This window comes from Calonectris borealis, chromosome 28 (assembly GCF_964195595.1).
Source record: "Calonectris borealis chromosome 28, bCalBor7.hap1.2, whole genome shotgun sequence".
In the NCBI taxonomy this organism is placed as follows: Eukaryota; Metazoa; Chordata; class Aves; order Procellariiformes; family Procellariidae; genus Calonectris; species Calonectris borealis.
The window spans coordinates 3,545,649-3,565,605 of record NC_134339.1 but is presented as its reverse complement, the minus strand read 5'-3'; the positions used below and the strand labels follow the sequence as shown (position 1 = coordinate 3,565,605).

General features: G+C 63.4%; 3 protein-coding genes across 3 annotated transcripts; all 3 read right to left on the bottom strand.

The window, feature by feature from the left end:
- Positions 1-1,923: 1,923 nt before the first annotated feature.
- CDC34 (cell division cycle 34, ubiquitin conjugating enzyme) lies at positions 1,924-8,249 on the bottom strand. Its single transcript, XM_075175174.1, has 5 exons — positions 7,913-8,249; positions 4,685-4,771; positions 3,913-4,010; positions 3,388-3,522; positions 1,924-2,846 (listed from the first exon to the last, which is right to left on the bottom strand). The coding sequence occupies exons 1-5, from the start codon at positions 8,087-8,089 to the stop codon at positions 2,636-2,638; spliced, it is 708 nt and encodes a 235-aa protein (XP_075031275.1). The 5' UTR covers positions 8,090-8,249; the 3' UTR covers positions 1,924-2,635.
- A 1,661-nt stretch (positions 8,250-9,910) lies between these two features.
- Positions 9,911-12,009, bottom strand: TPGS1 (tubulin polyglutamylase complex subunit 1). The gene is made up of 2 exons (XM_075175065.1): positions 11,631-12,009; positions 9,911-11,461 (listed from the first exon to the last, which is right to left on the bottom strand). Exons 1-2 carry the CDS (start codon positions 11,966-11,968, stop codon positions 10,930-10,932), a joined length of 870 nt encoding a protein of 289 aa, XP_075031166.1. The 5' UTR covers positions 11,969-12,009; the 3' UTR covers positions 9,911-10,929.
- Positions 12,010-12,386: 377 nt separating this feature from the next.
- On the bottom strand, positions 12,387-15,129 carry MADCAM1 (mucosal vascular addressin cell adhesion molecule 1; the record flags this gene model as incomplete). Its single annotated transcript, XM_075175085.1, has 4 exons — positions 12,387-13,162; positions 13,326-14,003; positions 14,377-14,691; positions 14,817-15,129. Coding segments are annotated over 4 exons (1,431 nt in total), but the record flags the coding sequence as incomplete, so codon positions are not given.
- Positions 15,130-19,957: the final 4,828 nt, after the last annotated feature.

The window sequence follows — 19,957 nt, the reverse complement described above, 5'->3', positions numbered from 1 at the left end:
CCGAGGGGCTGGGGCGGGCGATAACCAGGCACGGCCGGGCGCTTCAGCCCCGAGGCAGCCGGGGCAAAGGGGCCTCTGCGGGGCAGCGGCTCCGTCCCCAGCTCCCCCCCGTCCCGGCAGCCGACTCTGGACTAACCCAGCCCTGGCAGCGAGGTGCAGCGCTCGCAGCCGGGGGGCCGGGGGCGCTGGGCAGGAAGAAGCCGAAACAATGGGGCCGGCGGCGCCAGTCCCCGCCGCGTTCTCCGTGGGGATCTGCCGGCTCTTGTAAGCTCCTGAAGCCTCCCGGAGCTTTTCTTCCCCCAAGGACTGCGTCTGCCCCCGGCACGTCCCGCCCGGCCACCCCCTCCCATCCGCCGGCCGCCGCACTCCCCCCTCCTCGCTCCCCCCTGCGCTGGAGGGATTCGGCCGAAGCTGCTCCCGCGGTGCAGAAATGGGGCAGAATGTGGCAGCCTGCGGCATCCTCCGCCCAAGGAGCCAGTCCCGCTCCGGGCAGCCTCCAGCATGTCCTGTCTCACAGCCGGCTCCACCAAGAGCTCTCAGCCATCCAGGCTGGGGGAGAGGGGCTGTGCAGGGCCCCAGCACCTTCCTGCTAGTGGGACAGCAAGCAGCAGGGAAGCTGCCCCTCTCCGAGCTGCCCGGTTTTGCAGGGCCAAGGCTGGGGTGCTCCCAGACACCCCAGCACCCGCAGGCCAGTGCCGCTGGGAACACCACCCCATCACCTACAGCAGCATCCCCAGTGCAGTGGCGAGGTGACTGGCTGCAAAGAGCCGGCAAAGGCAGGGGGTACATGGGCACAGCGATTTGGTGGACATATCCATGGGTGGGGACCAGCCAGGGAGCAGGAAGATGCAGGGGGTGCACGGAGCAGCCCCCCAGGAAAAGGAGGTGGAGGCCTGGCTTTGAACCAGCAGCCAGGGCTGCCGCTGCTCCGTGCCGGCTGGGTGACCTTGGAAGCCATTTGCCAGGCCTGAATAAAGTGACAATAATCCTATTCACCTTTTAGCCTCATTTCCTAAGGCAACAAAGCACATGCGTTTGCCGCGTGCAGTCGCAGGTGCCACTCAAACCCGTTTGCACAACTCCCGGGTGGGGAAGGGGGGGGAAATTTTGCTCATCACCCCTCTGAGAAGCTTTGCCCAGGGGGATGGGAGCAGGGGCAGGAGCCCCACCGGGGTCACGGAGAGCCCTAGGCAGGCGGTTTGCCAGGGGCACGTCCCCGAGGAGCTGGTGGCGGAGCTGACCTCCCCAGCCCAGCCGGACAAGGCGCCGGCGATGCCCCTCGGCTGCGCGGCTGGAGCTGGGCAGCTGGGAGCTCACCGCAGCCTCAGGAGCTCGCACGTCCCAGACAGTCCTGGCCCGTGGGCTCGGGGCGCACCCAGCTGTGCCCGGATCAGAGCAGCTGCGAGGGCCCCGGGTGCCCGTCAGCCACCGCTCTGCGCAGCCGGGTGCTGCCCGGGCAGGTCTGCTGCCTGCGGAGGTGCCTGTGCCGCACGGCTGCTCTCAGAGGAGCTCAGCGCCTTGGGAGGAGCAAAAGGGAAAAAAAACCTTCCCAGAGCAGTGCTGGAGGGTTTTGAGGGCTCGGCGGAGCCCACCCTTCTGCCCAGGCAGAGACCGAGCATCAGCCACGGCTCCAGGGCAGAGGCGGTGAACGCTGCACCCTCCCCACCCCAGGAAGGGCAGAGATGCTCTCCAGGCCAAAGACAACCCTGCCCAGACACTCCTGCCCGCTCTGCGAGGTTGGGGAGGGAGCGAAGACAAGTCCCAAAGGCCACCCTGCAGCCCCCACCCGCAGCCCTGGGAGAGCAGCTAGCCCACCCACCCCTCCCTGCCGGGGCTGCAGGGCAGGAGCCGGGAGCTGACACAGAAACCCCCACAGCCCGGGCACAGACCGGGGCAGAGCCTCACCCGCGCACCACAAAGCCATTCCCTTGAAGTACTTTATTAAATAGTTTCCAAAAAAAAAAAACAGAAGCAGAAAGACTCAGAACTACCCCGTCCCTCCCAGCTAGTTAAAAACTACAGACAGCCCATCCCCGTGCCCTGCAGTGCCAGGCGGCGGCCGGGCACATCCTGCTCCATGTCCTGGCCCTTCCCGACCCGCTCACTGCAAACACGGCTGCGGCATCACGGGAAGGGGCAGCAGGAGGGTCCCACCGGGGACAGCCCCTGCAGCCCTTCCTGCTCGGACACCTCAAAGGCTGTAGAAAGCTACGCAACGCTCACACGCTTTCCACCCAAAGCGAACACTCACCGGCTCCACAGCCTCCCCAAACTGATCCTCCCACGCGGGGCTGGAGAGTTGAACATGCCCAAACGATGGGCTGCCAACCCCAGGTTTTGTCGTCAGTCCTCATCCAGCCAGAGCCACCAGTTCCCCGGTTTCTGTGGATTCGTGAACTTCCAACGCGACTTCCCCCTCCCCACCCGTCCCCCACCCAGGAAGCTTATAAAATAGGGTTTGTTTTTTGCTTTTCCTACAAAGGCAGTGGTGGGATTTCCTTTGCGACAGCAGAACAGTCTCCCTGCGAGGTAGAGAGTTAATTTCAGGGCTGACAGATCCTAAATTCAAACCAGTTTGTCCTAGTTGAGGTAAAATTCAGTAGTTTATAGTAAGTTTTGCAATGCCAGAGGGCCATCAAGATTCCTCATTGCCGGAGTCATCCTCATCACCGTAACAGCTGTCTGCTTCCTCCTCCATCTCATCATCCTCATAATAGTCATCATAGAAGAGGTCTGAGCCCTCATCCGGGGCTGGAGTCTTGGTCTTCACACAGTACTCTGCCAGCGTGGTGGGGACCTTCACGCCATCCCGCTCAGCGTCCACCTTCGTGCCCAAGACTTGCTTCCTGGAGGGCGAGAAGTGGGGGGTGAGGACGGAGCTTTGCACAGCGCACCCACGTCACCGCGGGCGGCTCACCCCACAGGCACGCCCGCCGACACAGCCCTTCCCCTCCCAGCTCGCGGGTCGCTCACCCACACAAGACTGGGGAAAGGGCAGGGGAGGGGGAGCGCTGCGGACCCCTGCTCCGAGGTGCCCCCCTGCCACGCCAGGGCTGCCAGTCTGCAGCTCAAGCCCACGCGCCGGTCTCATAAGACAGCCCTGACAGCAAGGCCGTGCTGGCACCGTGTCTGCTACGAACCCAGATCCTCAGCTCTGGAGCCGAAAAGGGCCTGGGCTTAGGCTGAGAGCAAAGCTGGGCAGGTAGCCAAGCTTCTCCCAAAAGCCACACTCGGAGCCAGAATCCTTCCCTCCCACCAGCCTGCAGATGGCACTCAACAGGGCAGGATATGCCCTCAAGATCCTCTGTGTCCTACAAGATCACAGCTTGGCAAGTGTTCTCAACAGTGCCAGAGCGCTGCTGGGCCTGGGCTCAGCTCAGCACGCACCTGATGATGTCCGTGTACTCCCGGTCCTTCCCTTTGCTCTCCTTCCACTTGCGGTACATCACGGAGGCGTCCACGTTGGCTGGAGAAAACGTGTTGGGTTCATTCAGCAGCGAGATCACGCTCAGGAGAATGGTCCTGGCAATCGATAAACACGAGCGGGTAAGAACTGAGGACGGATCAGCAACTGCCCGCGTCCCAGCAATGCCAGCAGCCTCAGCGTCACAGCGCCCTGCGTCCCGTGGGTCAGGAGGAGAGCCTGGTGCTGGCCCACCAGCGAGGGCGTATCTCCGCGAAGACAAGCAGGCCAGGCAGAAAACAGCAGCGCACGGGCTGTCGGGCTCACGCACGTTCCCATGCAAGCTCTAGCTGTTCTTCAGCAAAGCACACAGCTCAAGTGCCTTTCAACAACCTCTAGGCATCTCCCGCAGGCTTTGGGAGCGGGATGGGAGTCCCCGTCTCTCCACTTTCCCATCCCTGCCCTCGGACGAGCCTCCTGCCTGCAGCTCCCTCCCTGCGAGCCCTTACCTCACGTTCTGGGTGGGGTTCCACCGCTCCGACGGCAGCTCCCCGCTCTGCGGGTCGTCCACCGGCGGGTGGAGGATGGAGATGCAGACATCGCCGGTCTGAAAGCACAAGTGAAACAGAATCCTTAGGAGCTGCTGCCCCAAGCACCCTCCAGCAGCAGCCCGGTCCTCCGTTCCCGTAGCCTGCTTGCTCTTCACTTTGGCTTAAGCCGGGTGAGGCAATCCCAGCCCTTTTTTGGTCCCTAGGAAGGGCCAGCAGACATGGTAGTCCCCGCTATGCTGCCCGCAGCCTCAGGCCTTGGATAAGCACCCCACGATTGCCAGCACAGTACAGACGAGGCCGCCTAACCATCAACTGTCCGATGCCCGAACACATTGCATCCCCAGCAGAGCCCTCCCGGTGCCCACCGGACACAGCCCAACCCCACACGGCCCCCCCGGGCAGCAATCCGCCGCAGGCACGCAGCCCCGGGGCCACACGCATCACTCGCTCTGCATCCACTCTCGGCGTAAACGCGACGTCTCCGCTAGCCAAGCGTGGGAGCTTTCAAGCCTGGCTGACCTGGAATCAGCTCCAGGAGAGGAGAACCGGCTGTCGTAAGCTCGTTAGCTGCATTTTCAGCGCCAGGCACTAAACGCCAAAGGCACCGAGTTTCCAATGCCGTGCTCCAATGCCAGAAAAAGGCTGGCGTTTTCATCCAGCACCGTCGCAATAGAGGGACATGTGCCCCCGCGCCTGTCCAAGAGGCCCCACGCTGTCCCAGGCGACCTACCTCGTAGATGTTGGGGTGCCACATTTTGGTTAAGAACCTAAAGGCAGGAGGAGAATAGGGATAGTCGATGGGAAACCGGAGACGAGCCTGCAAGGAAACAATAAGGAGAAGTGAGCATCAGCTTGTGAGAAGGAAGGGAAGGAAACCACAGATCTCCCAACACCACCAGGAAAAAGGAACCTCTGCCAAGTCCAGCTGTGTTCCCGCAGAGACAGAGCCTCTGCGCCTGCCAGCTCTGCAGGCAGGACACCGGCAACGTGGCTGCCCTGCCACCGCGCAGAAGGCGGCGAGCGGATGGCCCTGCGAGCTGCGACAGCTCCTTCACCGCCATCCTGCTCCGTAACCTCTTCTCCACCGTGCTAACCCCGTGTTCTCTGTCGCGGAGGGAGGCAGCGGGCCCCAGGCAGAGCGCAGCGGGAGCGCGCGGTGCTGATCCGGCACACGCTCATTGCCCCCTCCCACACCAGCACCCACGGCACGGGGTGACGACACCGAGGGCAGGCTGCTTCTGGATGGCAAACAGCGGCGGGCGAGGGCCTCGTAAGGCGGCAGACGGGGCTGGGGGCCCCAGCTCGAGCCGCGCGCCTGAACAACGAGCGGCACTCGGAGCCAGACTGCGAGTCTGGGGTCCTGCTGTCAGGGACACCCAATGGCCGCGCCACCGGAGGAAAGGCTGTTTACTCTTCAGAGCTCGCAGGGAAGGAAGCATCAGGTGCTCGGTGCTCCGATTAACACACTGAATCTCTAAAAATAGCCCGTCACCACTGAAAAAAAGAGACCAAGTCAAAACTGGCCGCAGCGCGTAGCTCAGGTGCTAAAAATAAAAGCACATGAAGATCACGCCGCAGTCCACGACTCCGGCGCCAGCAGAGACAACCGGCCCGCCACCGGCTACTCCTGCGGGCGATGGCCACAAAACCCAAGGTATTAAGGCAGGCCAAAAAGACAGGCCCGCTGTCAGCCTCCGAGTGAGAAGGGGAACCCTGGGGTGGCACGGAGACGTCCAGCAACGTCCCCATCCTCCCCAGAGAGCTGCTGCCCCAGCGCCAGGCGTCCCACGAGGACGGGGGCAGCTCCTCCCCGCGTCGCTGCATAACCTGCGGTGACTATTTCAGCTTTTGGGTGTTTCCAGGCTCTGGAAGCAAACTTCCCAAATGAGATTCAGCCGCTGCTCCCAAAAAAAGCCAACAGCCAGAAACAAACAAAAAAATGGTGAAGATTTAAAACACACAACAACTCCCTGAACATTTCTTGCTCCCTCAGTTGGCGTACACGAGAATTTGGATGTTGGATCCGTGAAGCGACAGTGTGAACTACCCCGGCTCTGCCCAGCAGCGGGGGACAGTGACCCGGGATCGCTCTTCGCCCGTGGAACGAGCCCCACGAGCCCGGCGCGGGCCCCATTCAGGAGGGTAACTGCAAACGAGGCTTCGGATGCTTCTGGAATTACAGCCTCGACAATAGGCGATGCTGCCAAAGCCAGTCGCCAGCTCACAGCCGTTGAAAGATTAGCGTAGAAGGCAGAGAGACATCTGCCCTCCTCCCCGCTGCCCTGAGCAACCCCGACTCCATCCTGGGTCCCAACCCCTCGCTTTCCACCCCCCTCCCACTCTGCCAGGATCTGGCCCCGGCACAGATCGTGAGTCCGAGGAGCCCCCGACCACAGCGGGTCCGTCCCTACGCAGGTTACGGCCTTGCCGCCCAGCCCGGCCCTTTGTCTGACCGCTCTGTGGCACAGGACAAGGGGTGGAATGAAGGAAAAGCGAGGCGGCGGCTGGGGCTGGACGCGTGTTGTGTGAGCGCGGAGCTCCAAGCAGCCCAGGGCACGCACACAACAACACGCGGCCCTGCGCTGGGCTCTGGCCAAACAGCTGAACTTCACAGAATAATCCCCTTTGTTGTGGCAGAGGGGATCAGAACAAAACCAGCCAGAGGAAAAGCGATCCCAAAGGGGGCTCGGAAAGCAACCCCGCTTTGCCGTACACAAACAGGCCGACGTTACCGTAAGCTGGAAGAAGACTCGGCCCCTTCACTCTCCTCTTACGCAGAAAATCTCAACTACTGCACCCAACAGTGCTGAGTCTGGAACTCTCAGGCACAAAACAGGACCATGAGCTGCTGAAAGGGCAAGAGTTCAAAGGGCCCAGTGCCAAAAGAGGCTACAGAAAAAGACTCCATTTCAGTGAAGAGAGAAAACCTGACTCTGAAGCATCAGACTTGCCTGCCACCGCTCCACGGGAAAAACAAACCACCCAGCTTCTGGGGCACAGCTGACCCTCGGGCTGACTCACCCCGGGTGCATCCCCACCCTGCCAGCAACAGGATGAAGACAGAGGAGCTTGTAGTGGAGGAGGGAGGATGAGAAAGAGGAAGAAAACAGCTACACAGGTTGCACAACACCTGGGAAGAGCATATACACATCCTCCTGATAGGGACTGCGCAGTCAGGCTGCGCACGCCTCCTCCCCCCCAAACCAAACCACGACACCCGCTCTCCCCCCCCAGCTCGAGCTGCTGCTCGCTCGGTCTGTGCCTGCACAGGAGAGACCTTTGTCTCTTCCCTCTGGTTTGGTGGCGAATCCCTGCTTTCCCCCCCCAGGAGAGGGAACACCAGAGACCCTCGCTCCCCTGCGCCCACAGACCGGGGGCGTGGAGGGGGCAGGAAGGAGGAAAAGCCCTTGGAGGCAGAGCCCCTGGGGGGGCCAAATCCCCCTTCCAACAAAGGGAATCCTTGCCTAGTTTGGCAGCAGCCACTCACACACAAGCTCCCTTCTCCACCCCGGCTCCTCCTTGCAGGCACGCCAGGAACACTCCAGCTCCCAAACTGCCAATGTCCCCGAGGTGTCCAGCTACAGACCCAGGTCTCCCTGGCCCTCATCGCCCCCTCAAGCCCAGGAGCACCCCTGTCATGCCCCCCCAGTACCCACCTCAACTCGACCCCCAAGACCCCCTCCCTCTCGCCCCACAGCCCCCTCCCAGAGTCTCCCCGCTCTCCTGCGATCTCTCTGCTTTCCAAAATCCCTTCCCAAGGCATTCTCCCCCCAGTGCGTCCCCCAACACCACCTACTCTGCCTTCGCCCCTCCTAAGCCCCATCTCCCACCACACACCTCCGCCCCCCAGGTCCCCCCCCACACACACCAACCCCCCCCCACGCCACCAGAGCTTCGCCTCCTGGAGACCTCGGTCTTCCCGACACCGCACGCCACGCTGCTGCCCCCAGCCCCTCACCTTGAAGTACCCGCCCTCATAGTAGGTGTTCGGGGGGCCGAAGATGGCCACCTCCCAGTTGTAGAGGTCCCCCTCGTCCACCAGGTTGACCCGGAACCCTTCCACGGGCTCCTCCTGCAGCCCTTTGAGCTCCAGCAACAGCGCCTTCTGCGAGCTGGGCACGAGGGGCCGCGCCATGCCGAGGAGCCGGGGTAGGCCGCGAGAGAAGCCGGGGGCTGGCGTAGGCGCGACGACCGCTGCAGGGAGGGGGGCGGTGGGGACGGGTCCTGCTGCTCCGCGGCCGCTCCGAGCGCAGCCGCGCGGGGCACGGCGGGAGCTGTAGTCCGCCCGCGCGGGGCGGGGCCGGCGCAGTCTCCTCCTATAAGGGCGCCGCTAGCCTATCAGAGCGCGCTGCCGGCGCGGGGGGGCGGGGCAGGGAGCGGGCTCCTCCCTCCGGGCGATGTCCGCCTATCACAGCTCACCGCCCGTCGCGGGGGGCGGGGCGGAGCTCCTTCCCGGCAGCCTCTGCGGCGTGGCGGGGGGCTCGGTTCCTCGGGCCGCGCCGCCGCCCCGGAGCTGCGTGTGAGGGGCCGGGGTGGCGGCCGTGCCGTCCGGGCCCGCTTTAACAGCGTCGGTGGCCTCCCGCACCAGCGCAGCCAGCCTTCCTGCCAAGCATACCCACCGCCGAGACCGGCCGCTTCCCCTTCGGGCCCGAGCGGCCCCGGGCCCCCCAGCCAGGACACGCTCAGGCGCTAAATCCCACCCCGGATGAGGCCCTGGTGCTCGCGACGCAGCCGTGTTACTTCAGGTCGGCGTTAAGCATGAGTCAAGTGGTTGACGCGTCGCCACGTGCCGACGGGCGTCGGGCAGGAGGAGGCGCGTGGCGCAGTTACTGCGTCTGTGACGCTTCACGGCGTCCTGCAGGCAGCATCTGGAATGCAAGCAGAGGCTGCTCCTGGCACGGCCCCAGCAGAGAAGGACCCGGGGGTGCTGGTTGACAGCCGGCTGGACATGAGCCGGCAGTGTGCCCAGGTGGCCAAGAAGGCCAACGGCATCCTGGCCTGTATCAGAACTGGTGTGGCCAGCAGGAGCAGGGAGGTGATCGTGCCCCTGTACTCGGCACTGGTGAGGCCGCACCTCAAATCCTGTGTTCAGTTTTGGGCCCCTCACCACAAGGAGGACATGGAGGTGCTGGAGCGTGTCCAGAGGAGGGCAACGAAGCTGGTGAAGGGCCTGGAGCACAAGTCTGATGGGGAGCGGCTGAGGGAACTGGGGGTGTTCAGCCTGGAGAAGAGGAGGTGAGGGGAGACCTCATCGCTCTACAACTCCCTGAAGGGAGGTTGTAGTGAGGTGGGGGTCGGTCTCTTCTCCCAAGTAACAGCCATAGGACGAGAGGAAATGGCCTCAAGTTGCGCCAAGGGAGGTTTAGATTGGACATGAGGAGAAATTTCTTTCCTGAAAGAGTGGTCAGGCCTTGGAACAGGCTGCCCAGGGACGTGGTGGAGTCCCCATCCCTGGGGGGATTTAAAAGCCGTGTAGATGAGGCGCTTAGGGACATGGTGCAGTGGGCATGGGGGGGTTGGGTTGAGGGTTGGACTCAACGATCTTAGAGGTCTTTTCCAACCTTAATGATTCCATGATTCTATGAAGACCTCTCCAGTGTCACTGGTCCCCACCTCCCCTCATGTCACATCCCGTCACCTGCGCCTCAATCAGGAGCCACCGCCTACAGCCTCACCCAGACCGGCTCTGGGCAGTGCCCCTCCTGCCTGCAGGGATCAAAACATCCGCTCAGCAAAACAAAACAAACATCCCAGAGCACGAAGGGCATCCTCCCAGCTTCTCTTTTTTTTTATTGGTAGGAACTACAAGTGCTTTGCACTCCTGTACCTCCAGCCGGGCAGGCTGCTACAGGCTGCCGACATCAAGCCCTGAAGACGGAGACTGCCCCAAGGATCTCAGCGCTGCTGCGGTTCATCCTGGCACTAAGTGCCGCCAGGCAGTAAAGAAATTGGCCACTAAAAAAATAATAAAAAGCTTTAATGTCTTACAGTAAACCAATAATTGCACAGTATAAATAATTAACAGACAAGTTCAAATAAATAACACATGGCTCGACACGCATCTCTGTTCAAAAGCAAACTATGACCTCAGGGAGCGGGGTTTGTCTCGTCTTGACCCGGTGCTCCACGTCCCAAATCATTATCGAATCCGTAGCACTCTGCAGCTTCGCTTGAGAAGTCATCGCTCAGGTATGAGCTTTGATCTTCAGAGTCTGGACCACAGCAGCCAGAGGCAGTTGGGTAAACACCGAGCGAGGAGGCAGCAGGGACAGCTCATCACCTCACAGCTCGGCTGCCGGCAGAGGCAGAACCCGCTCTGGCTCGCAGCCCTTCCTGATGAGGTTTGCTTCCCAGCCAGCCGTTTCTCATCTGCTGTGCGTTTAAAACATTTTGCTTAATAACGCTTTATCTCACACTCCAGATCAGCCCCGTATTTACCTGCGAATCCTCACAGCAGTAGGTAGATAAGCATCGCCCCCCACTTCACAGGCGTGAAACAAACCCGAAAGCAGAAAAAAGTTCCCCGCTGAAGCTGCAAGACATGACATGGCCAGGGCTAGGACGATACTGCAGGATATCTGGAGGTCCAGCCCCACATTTGCTTCATTCCGGCTCATTTTTAATGACTAACGCTGCCCCACAGTTCACAGCCCTCCTTGCAAGTCCACGGTTAACGCTTAAAAAAAGATTTACTAATGCCAGCTGGGTCAGAGGAGCCGCGGCTGGGAGAGGCACAGGGACACATCCAGCGCTGTGGTGGCTCGGCACCTATCGCGCTCGAACAAGAAAGGGAGCACGGAAATCGGGAATCTCTCGTCAGGCGGACCCGGGCTCTCCAGACAGCGCCTGACCAGCCCCCGGTGCTCGCCGTCCAGCTTAGCGCCGGGGTCCGGAGCCCCCTTCGCGTAAACAGCTCTGCGCGGAGCGCGTGAGGGGTTCGAAGGGGACGCAGTCAGCGTTGCTCCCACCCGGGCGTTACTCAACGGGCTTCACTTTTGCAATGAACAAGGCGGTGGCTTTCTTCAGGAACTCCTCCCGGCTCATGGAGGTGCCGAGCTTCCTCTCCTGCAGCGCCCGGTCCATGGCCAGGGCCAGGCCGTCCGGCCCCAGCTTGGAGCCCGCCTCCAGGTAGCGACTGGGGAGAGAGAAGTTGCCGGCGCCCAGCGCGTCCTCCAGCGCCCGCAGCACGGCCTGGCAGACCCTCCCGTCGGCGGCGCCGGAGCCGCCGTCCAGGACGCCGAAGAGCGCGTCCGCCTTGGCCGCGAACTCCAGCAGCACGAAGCAGGTGAGGACGCCGTAGCGGAAGACGTCGAACGGCACGGCCTCGTGGTCGCGGCAGCGGACCCGCCCCAGCAGCGCCGCCGCCGCCTCCGCGGGCGCTCCCCCGTGCTGGCAGATGCGCCGCAGCAGCTCGCTGTACAGCCGCCCGTCCACGCCCGCCTTCCGCCGCCGGCCGCCGGCGCCCAGCACCTCGTAGGCCGCGCCGGCGTTGCTGTCGAAGGCCGTCCTGTCGCGACACGGCACAGACACAGACACGCAGCCTCACCCCCACCCGCCCCGAACTACAGCTCCCAGTGTGCCCCGGGCGCCCGGCCGCTGGCGCGGGGTGGTCGCGGCCGCGGGGCACGCCGGGAGCCGTAGTCCGCCGCCCGCCCCCCGCCGCCGCCCGCCCGCACCTGTGGGAGTGGTGAGCCAGGCGCACGTACCACAGCGCCCGGGCCAGGCGCTGCGGCGGCCCCGGGAGCTCCGCGGCGGCTTCGCCCGCCGCGCCGGGGCTGCTCAGCACCAGCCTCTCGAAGTAGTCGGCCAAGAAGGAGACGGGCTCCTCGGGCCGCGCCTCCAGCACCTTCAGCAGCGCCTCCCGCACCATGGCGGTGACGCCGGCCCGCAGCAGGAACTCCGCCTCGCTCCCCAGCCCGCCGGCCGCCGCGCGAGCCGGCTCCGCCAGCCCGCTGCCCGCCGCCGGGAGCGGGGCCGGGGCGGCGGCCGCCCGCCGCTTCTCGTACGCCGCCATCTTGGCTGCGGGCGGCGAAGGCCGGTTCCGGCCATCTTGGACGGCCGTTCCGCCGGGGCGGGAAGTTCCCGCGCCGCCATCTTGCACACTGGCAGCCAATCGGGGGGCGCGAAGGCAGGCGAGCGCGCCGCTATTGGGCGAAGCCGCGGGCCGCCATCTTGAGTGTGGGCAAAGGAGCCGCCCTCGCTGCTGTAACGCGGCGGAACGCCCCGGCCGCCATGGCTACTCCGGGCAGGTGCCCCGCCCTTAGCAACCGGGCGCGCGGCCGTCGCTGCGGACGCTGCCCGGTGACCCGCGCCCGGGGCCTCCCGCAGGCCCGGAGCCGGTGAGGGGCCGCAGGGCCCGGAGCTGGTGAGGGGCCGCAGGGCCGCCCCGGCCTCGGGCAAAACGACACTTGCTCAGGGTTCAAACAGAAACAACCCTTTATTGGAGCGCCCCGCGGGCCGAGGCCCCGCTCTCCTCCGCCCGCTCCCAGGGGATGCACCCCCCCCAGGGCTGCTTCTGACCCCTCTGTCGTGACAGACGATCGGCCGTCGCTCTCCCGCCCATTCGCGTGGGTGCCAGGAGCCCCCGAGGGCAGGACCCCCCTCCGGCGCTCAGCGCCGGACCGACATGATCCAGCCCCGGGAGCGTCGTGCTCCGCCGGTCACCACAGACATCTCTGCTCGCCTCCCTTCCAGCCTTCCCCTCTCCCGGGGTCCCGCAGCCCCCAGGCTCTCATCCCGCAGGATTCGCGGGCGAGCTCCTCCGAGCAGCAGGCTGCGTGCCCGGGAGCCGAGCAGTTCCCAGTGCTCCCAGGCCTTTCCCCTCACAAGCCCCTCAGCCTCCCGGGCAGCAGCAGCCTCAGGCACGGGTGAACCTTTCAAAAGCAGCAGCAGCTCAGAGGTCTCTGGGTCCCGGAGCGCTTGTCCCGGAGCGGGGGCTTCTCTCTTCTCAGCAGCATCCCACTCCCCACCAGCTCCGCCAGGCTCCATCAGTCATCCCAGGGACTGGGCGAGGCCAGCAGCAGAAAGGGCGACAGCAAGGACGCATCCGGAGGGCTGTGGGCATCTGTAGGCAGCTCCCACTCCTAGGGCAGCTCGTACTGAGATCTGAATCGTTTCCACAGGCGACGAGACATGATGCCGGTCACGATCAGTCCCAAGAGCGAGACCGTTGTCCCCATAGCGATGGCAGGGCCCGTGCTGAACGAATCTGCAAAGACACGAAAAGGACGTATAATTGCAGGCAGACTCCCCCCGCGCCAGCAAATACTCAGGGGTGAGCATAACACCCCCCAGCACCGAACGTGGCACTAACACAACTCGCTGCAGCCCAAGCCCAGCGAGAAGAGAGTGGGCTGCAGACCACCACTCACCATCCAAGACCATCAGCTGCAGACTGACCACCTGGGAGCGGTGGCCGAGCAGGACGCACTGGTAGTGGCCCTGGTGCCGGGGCTCGGCGTGGTCCAGGCGCAGCGTGGAGCTGCTGCCCACCGCCTCCTCCCGGTACTGCGAGAGGGCTACGGGGGTCCGCAGCCAGCGGACGGTGGCGTTCCCGGCACACCGTGCGCGACACTCGATGCGCAGGGCCCTGCCCCGCGTGCCGTTGGGAGGCAGCGACCAGATCCGCAGGCTGCAGGCGGGCACTGTCCCCACGGATGGCCCTGTCCCGTTCTTTGCCAGCGGAGAGCCCCAGTTGATGGTGCCTGCAGCTGTCCCTTGCGCCTCAGCTGGGGGGCTCGCCGTGCCGGAGCCAGGGAGCGTGGTGGTGGCCAGACGTGCCGTGGGACTGCCTGCGACGAGGTCGTGGGGAGCAGGGCGCTCTGTGGAGGGGGGTTTGGAGGAGGCAGCTGGCTCCAGGATGGTCTCAGCATCTGGCTCCCGCGGTGTGGTGGTCAGGGCTGTGGTGGGATCATGTGTGGGGACACTCGGCTCTGGGGGCAGCACTGTGGTGGTCATGGGCTCGGCTGTGCTGGGACTCCCCGTCGTAGCCGCCGTTGTCCTGGGTCTCCCTGTGGAGGTGGCCATGGCCACCGGCTGCTCTGTTACAGCTGTGAACACAGCAGGTCACGGGCGGCCTCGCCGCAGCTCGGAGCTGGGCCGGGGCCTCTCTGGCACACAGTATCCCCATGGGGTGACAGCCCCCCTCCAACCGCACCACCCGCCGGCCCCATCCTCCTCCACCCCATGAACGCAGCCAGCCCTGAGCAGGGAGAGGCAGCGAGCAGGAGCAAACGGGCACCGCCGGCACGGCAGCGGGGACAGGGACAGGGATGGGGACAGGAGATTTGCAGATCGGGGCAGAAATGGGGGCTGCTCGCGTTCCAGCAAAGCGATTTCAAGCAGCGCAGGGCAATGGGGCTCAGCTCCAGTGGACGGGGCAGCGTGCGAACCCGAGTCCCCGGCTCCCACCCCGGCACTCACCCCCAGCGCTCACGGTCACAGATGCCACCCGGGTGAAGGTCTCCTGCCCGATGCTCAGCGTCACTTTGCACCTGAACTCCACTCCTTCTCCCACCTCCTTCCCAGCCACTGGCAGCGTGGCCACGATGTCAAACAGCTCCTCGTCGGTCTCTGTGACATCGAAGTCTGCCTCCTCCAGCGCTTGGTCCCCCCGATGCCAGGTGAGCACCAGCCCCGTGAGCGGGTACACCCGCCGGGCCGAGCAGCGCAGGTTGGCGGGCTGCCCCGGCTGCAGGGCGCGGGGGCCTACCTCCAGCTGCAGCGTGTCCGGGAGGGCTGAGAGAGGAATTGCAGTGTCAAGCGGTGATTTTTGGCACCGCTGCCCAGGAGGGAGTGGGCTGCCTCGGGGGATGCAGGACTTTGCCGGGGAGGTGGTGAGGGATGGGCTGGGGGATGCTTACCGTAGACTTTCAGGGTGACGGCGTGCTGGTAGCGCTGCCCGTGGCAGGTCCCCTGGCAGATCTTGGTGCCCCCCATGGCGACCACGGCGCTGTTGATGTGCAGGATGCTGTGCGTGGGGAAGGAGGTGATGCTCCCCAGGTTGGTGTCCAGCCCCTTCCACTGCACCGTGCCCCCCGCGCAGGCCAGGGAGCAGTTCAGCTGCGCCGAGCCCCCGTACTGCACCACCGGCTCCCGCGGCACCACCGCCAGCTTGTCAGCGGATCGCCCTGGGTGGAGGAAGGAGGAAACCGCGGGGTTTAGGGAAGGGGACAATCACCAGAACCCAGTCGTTTACAAGGTAAAGAGGGTGCCGGTTCCCCCGTTTGCTGAGAAGCGGATCATCATGCTCAGGTGCTGCATAAGCTCCTTCCCCATCACCGTGGGGGGGGGCACTGCTCGTTAGCGACAGCTCATTAGGGGCGGCAAAGGCTTCCCTGCAGCCGCTCACTGCCACCAGGCATCGGGAGTGCCGTGGAGCCGACACGCCTGTGGTGATTGCCAGCCCGGCTCTGCCCCGTCGCAGGCATTGCCGCTTGGTCCGCTGTTTACCACTGAGATTTTCCAGCCATTTCTTGGGGAAATGAACCCAAACGCCCCTTCTCCCCAGTTCTCATCCGTCACCAGCACCGCTGCTCTTCTGGCAACGGGACAGCAAACCCAGGCCAGGCGCTCGCATGGCGGCGTGCTCTGCGGCTCTGAGCGCCGGGCTGCAGCGCCGGGACGAGGAGTGCTGGAGCAGCGACGCACGTGGGACACGGCGGCTGTCAGGGGACACCCCGGGGCCGCGTTGGCCCACGGTGCCATGTGGCAAAGCGAAGAGAGCAGCGGCAGGCGGCACGGCGGGTTAAGGGATCGGGATGGCTCTTGGCCCCCGCGGCACTCACCGCTGCAGCCCCACAGCAAGCCGAGGAGGAGGAGGAGAGGAGCCGACTCCATCGCCCGCAGAGCCAGCGACGGGGCAGGACAGCAGCAAGGGCTGGTTTTCCTTCCTTCCCTCCTTCCAGAGAGTGAACGCCGCCGGCCGGGGCTGTCTCCTTCTGATTGCCAGCCCCATCCTCAGCCCTTCTTAAGCTCTGCAGGAACCGCCCCCGTGAGCACCGACCCCGGGGCCTCCACGACTTCCCAGCCCGAGGGGTATTTCCAGGGGGAGGTTTCTGATTTTCTTCCAAGTTCAGCTCTCGCACAACACCCAGCTCTGCGGCCGAAGGCCACGCCGGCAGCCCCAAACCCGGGAAAGCCCTTGGTCCGAAGGGTCCCCGCGTGGCTGCAGGGACCCCCATCACCCCCACCGGGCATCCTGCGCAGGCACCTGCACCCCAAGATGCAGCCGAGATCCTGTCCCTTCCCCAGTTCTCACCGGGCTCCACCGTTCCCCCCCGGAGCCCTGGCAAAGCAGCCATTTTCATGCCCCAAGCACCAACACAGCAGAAACGAACCATGGTGGGGCTGGCTGGGGACGCCTGGCTGTCACGGGGGCTGTCTCAGACCCCCTGCCCCAAAAGCGGGGCCAGGGCCCGTATTTAACATCGCCGGCGAGCACGGCTGCCTGCAGCCGGCCCGCGGGGCGGAGGGAGGGGTAGCCTGGGGCTGCAGCGTCTGCCCAGGGCACGTCCCACTGGGACCCCTGTGGCAACGCGGCCTCGGGAGCGGGCAGCCCCCATCGCAGCCCGGGCACTGACACAAGGATACGCGGCAGGAACCCGGCCCCGAGCCCCGACTGCCCCAAAACGTGGGGTTTGGAAAGGCACATCCCCAGGGCAGAGGGCGGGGGTGTCCAGCCCCAGGCTTGGGTGCTGCTCAGCGGGGCTGCAAACACCATTTATTCCCAGAACAGGATGTTTTCAAGGATGAAGGTAGCTGTTCCTGGGAGGGTCGGTTTTATGGTATAGAAGGAGAAAGTGCTACCACGTGGAAGACGTTGATCACCCCGCATTATCTAGCGCCAAGGCCCTGGCACAGCCCCAGCGCCTGTCCTCTGTCTCCTGGCAGGTCTGGCATCGCTTCCTCGCTCCTGCCCACCTCCCTGGGAAGAGACGGGTCCAGTTCTGCCCCATCCCATCCCGCCGGGCTGGGGCCAGGGAAGGTGCCGAAGGGCCGAGGGAGGGGACATGCCCAGCCCTGCACCTCCTGTCGCAGAAGATGGAAAATCGGCGCAGGACCCGGCCGTTTCCCATCCGGGAAGACTCCGGAGAGGCAGCTCCGGGCACTGGGCGCGTCGCACATCCTTTCGGGAGGCCGGGCAATTAATCCTTTGACGATCCGAGAGGCCTCCGAGCAAGGGAAGTGCTCTGTAAACAGCCACCATCAAATGTGCACGTTCAGCCGAAGCCGGGTGATTAATGGCTCTGGGGTTTTTGTTCCTTCCATCCTGTGTTAACAGAGCCACTTCCCGGAGTTTCCAGTGGCCGCCGGAGCCCCCAGCCCAACCCTGGAATGGGACAAGCCGCAGCCAGGGCTGCTCCCTGGCTCTTACACCTCGAATCCTGTGTTCAGTTTTGGGCCCCTCACTACAAGAAGGACATGGAGGTGCTGGAGCGTGTCCAGAGAAGGGCAACGAAGCTGGAGAAGGGCCTGGAGCACAAGTCTGATGGGGAGCGGCTGAGGGAACTGGGGGTGTTCAGCCTGGAGAAGAGGAGGTGAGGGGAGACCTCATCGCGCTCTACAACTACCTGAAAGGAGGTTGTAGCGAGGTGGGGGTCGGTCTCTTCTCCCAAGTAACAGCCATAGGACGAGAGGAAATGGCCTCAAGTTGCACCAAGGGAGGTTTAGATTGGACATGAGGAGAAATTTCTTTCCTGAAAGAGTGGTCAGGCCTTGGAACAGGCTGCCCAGGGACGAGGTGGAGTCCCCATCCCTGGGGGGATTTAAAAGCCGTGTAGATGAGGGGCTTGGGGACATGGTGTAGTGGACATGGTGTGTTGGGCTGACGGTTGGACTCGGTGATCTTAGAGGTCTTTTCCAACCTGAATGATTCTATGATTCCCAGCAGCGAGCCCGGGATGCCCAAGGATGCACACACGATGCCAGGGTTTCGCCTCCCGCTCCCACAGCCCAGATCCGCGGCACCCACTGGGATGCATGAGGCCACCCCGCCGGCCCCACCCTGGGTGATGGGCGAGCCCGGGAGGGATCGGTCAGGGCTGCACGGGCTGCAGGCCCACAGTGGTTTGCAGCGAGGGTAAGCACCAAGCGATGAGTTACTTCACTGGGGGAGGATTGCTTCGCAATGTCACCAAGCAAGAGTTTAAAGGGAAATACCGTCCCCACAGACCACGCTCACTGCTACAGGATTTTGGAGCAGAAGGGGCAAAACACAGACAGTTGAAAAAATAAATTATCTAAGCCCTGGAAGCTGCCCTCGGCTGGGGTCTGGTGCAGCTTTCAGCTAGGGTCCTGCAACGGTGGACCAACACCGACAGGTCTCGGGGGGATCGGTCCCGGCCTTTTGGTGCCCGCCGGCTGCACCAGCTGCCAGGTCCGTGCCTAGTGCCGGGCTCCTGTAGCACAGGGAGCAAAGCGGCTGTGGCCCTCGGGGACCGGACTGACGTTCCCGTGAGAGGCGGCTCTCCGCGAGCCCTCGGCATCGCAGCCCAAGCCCCCAGCTGCCCTTCAAAATGATGCTGCAGGTGAGAAAAGAAAAACCCCATAAATCAGCATCCGAACCAGAGTTGAGCACTTACGGAGCAAGCCTTTCTTTTAAAAAGCCGCTTTCCCGGACTGGTCATCAGGAGATTAATAGCTACCAGAAAGTCCAGCGCCTCGTGATGCACTTCCTCCGGTTCGGGGCTTGCAGAACACTTGAAGCCACGAGCTGCCCCGGCCTCTGCCGTGCAGGCGGATGGGCAACACAGATCACAGAGGAAATCAGAGTTACGGAAAGCTGATAAACCTCCAACTCCACGAGGGCCAGCTCTAACGGCACGGTTATCGAGCCAGGGAGAGGTCAGGGGACTCGGCCAAGCTCAGAGTAATGTGGCAGCAGCCCCCCAAGGCAGCTCTGGCAGGTTTGGCCCCGAGCCGCCCCCCGCCCCCGTGCAGGACCCACCGCAGCTCCCGCTCCACCACCTGCTCGGGGTCTTTCCTTTAACAGGATCTTCCCTCCACCCCGGAGGCTCCCCCTGCCCCGAACACGACAAAGAGAGATCAACGGGTTGCAGACACAGGGCGAAAAGAGCAAGCTTAGGCACCGGGACAGTTTTCCACGCAACAGGAAACCTTTCGGGTCAGAGCAAAGGGAACGATGGTTTTCAAGAAACAGAAGCCTGAACATTTTTCCTGGAAGCTGATTGTGCTTCCTCCTGAGGGGCAGGAGCAGGGGTCTCTCGCTGGGCAATGCTCGGTCCAGAGGCATTTCTCAGGAAACAAAACAGTTCAGCGGGGAGAGACGAACCGCAGAGGGACGAGCGCTGGCCCCCGGCACAGGATACCCCCGCGCCGCCACCGCAGCCCCTTGGGCTGGGGTGTAGCCCCAGGCTGTCATCACCGGCACTGGCTAACGCCCGGTATCAGAAATGACAGGGCTGGGGCAGGTGCTAATGAGGACGACTGGAACAAGATTAAGGTTTTTTGCATGGTACAAAACATGGGAATTCCACCCCGGCTCTGCCCCTCGCCCGGCGGCACGGCCGTGGCGTCCCAATCGCAGCAATTCTGGGCAATGCCGCCTGAATGACCAGCACATCGAGGAGAGGACGGCCAACAACATACTGTATTGAAATACCCTCCCTTTTTTTTCCAGTGACGCAAAGCTGAGGGTTCTTTCTCAAATAAAGATGAAGAAAATAAAACTAAGCTCAAGTCATGGGAAATAAATACAAAAGGCAGCATATTGTATAATAGATGGCTTGTGCTTTCCAGCTCATTACAGGATATCGGCCATCAAACACCAGATCCCATCCAAGAGCTGACTTGGATGCGTTTATACTTCTTGTGATTATATTATTCACTTAGTACCATCCTCAAACACCAAAAGAAGTGTTTAAATGAGTAAGGTAAGATAAGATCTGAATTAAGCCTAGCTGGAAACGAAAACAACAGTGTCTGGGATGCTAAAACCAGCCCCGGGAGGAGGCTCCCGTGGGGCAGGCGCTGGCGTGGGGAG

Coding starts and splice junctions, on each gene's coding strand:
- CDC34 (XM_075175174.1), bottom strand. CDS start 8,089: ATGGCGCGGCCCCTCGTGCCCAGCTCGCAGAAGGCGCTGTTGCTGGAG. Junction 4,772..7,912: donor ATGAGGGCGGGTACTTCAAG/GTGAGGGGCTGG, acceptor GTTTCCTTGCAG/GCTCGTCTCCGGTTTCCCAT. Junction 2,847..3,387: donor GAGTACACGGACATCATCAG/GTGCGTGCTGAG, acceptor CTCGCCCTCCAG/GAAGCAAGTCTTGGGCACGA.
- TPGS1 (XM_075175065.1), bottom strand. CDS start 11,968: ATGGCGGCGTACGAGAAGCGGCGGGCGGCCGCCGCCCCGGCCCCGCTC. Junction 11,462..11,630: donor CTGGCTCACCACTCCCACAG/GTGCGGGCGGGC, acceptor GTGTCGCGACAG/GACGGCCTTCGACAGCAACG.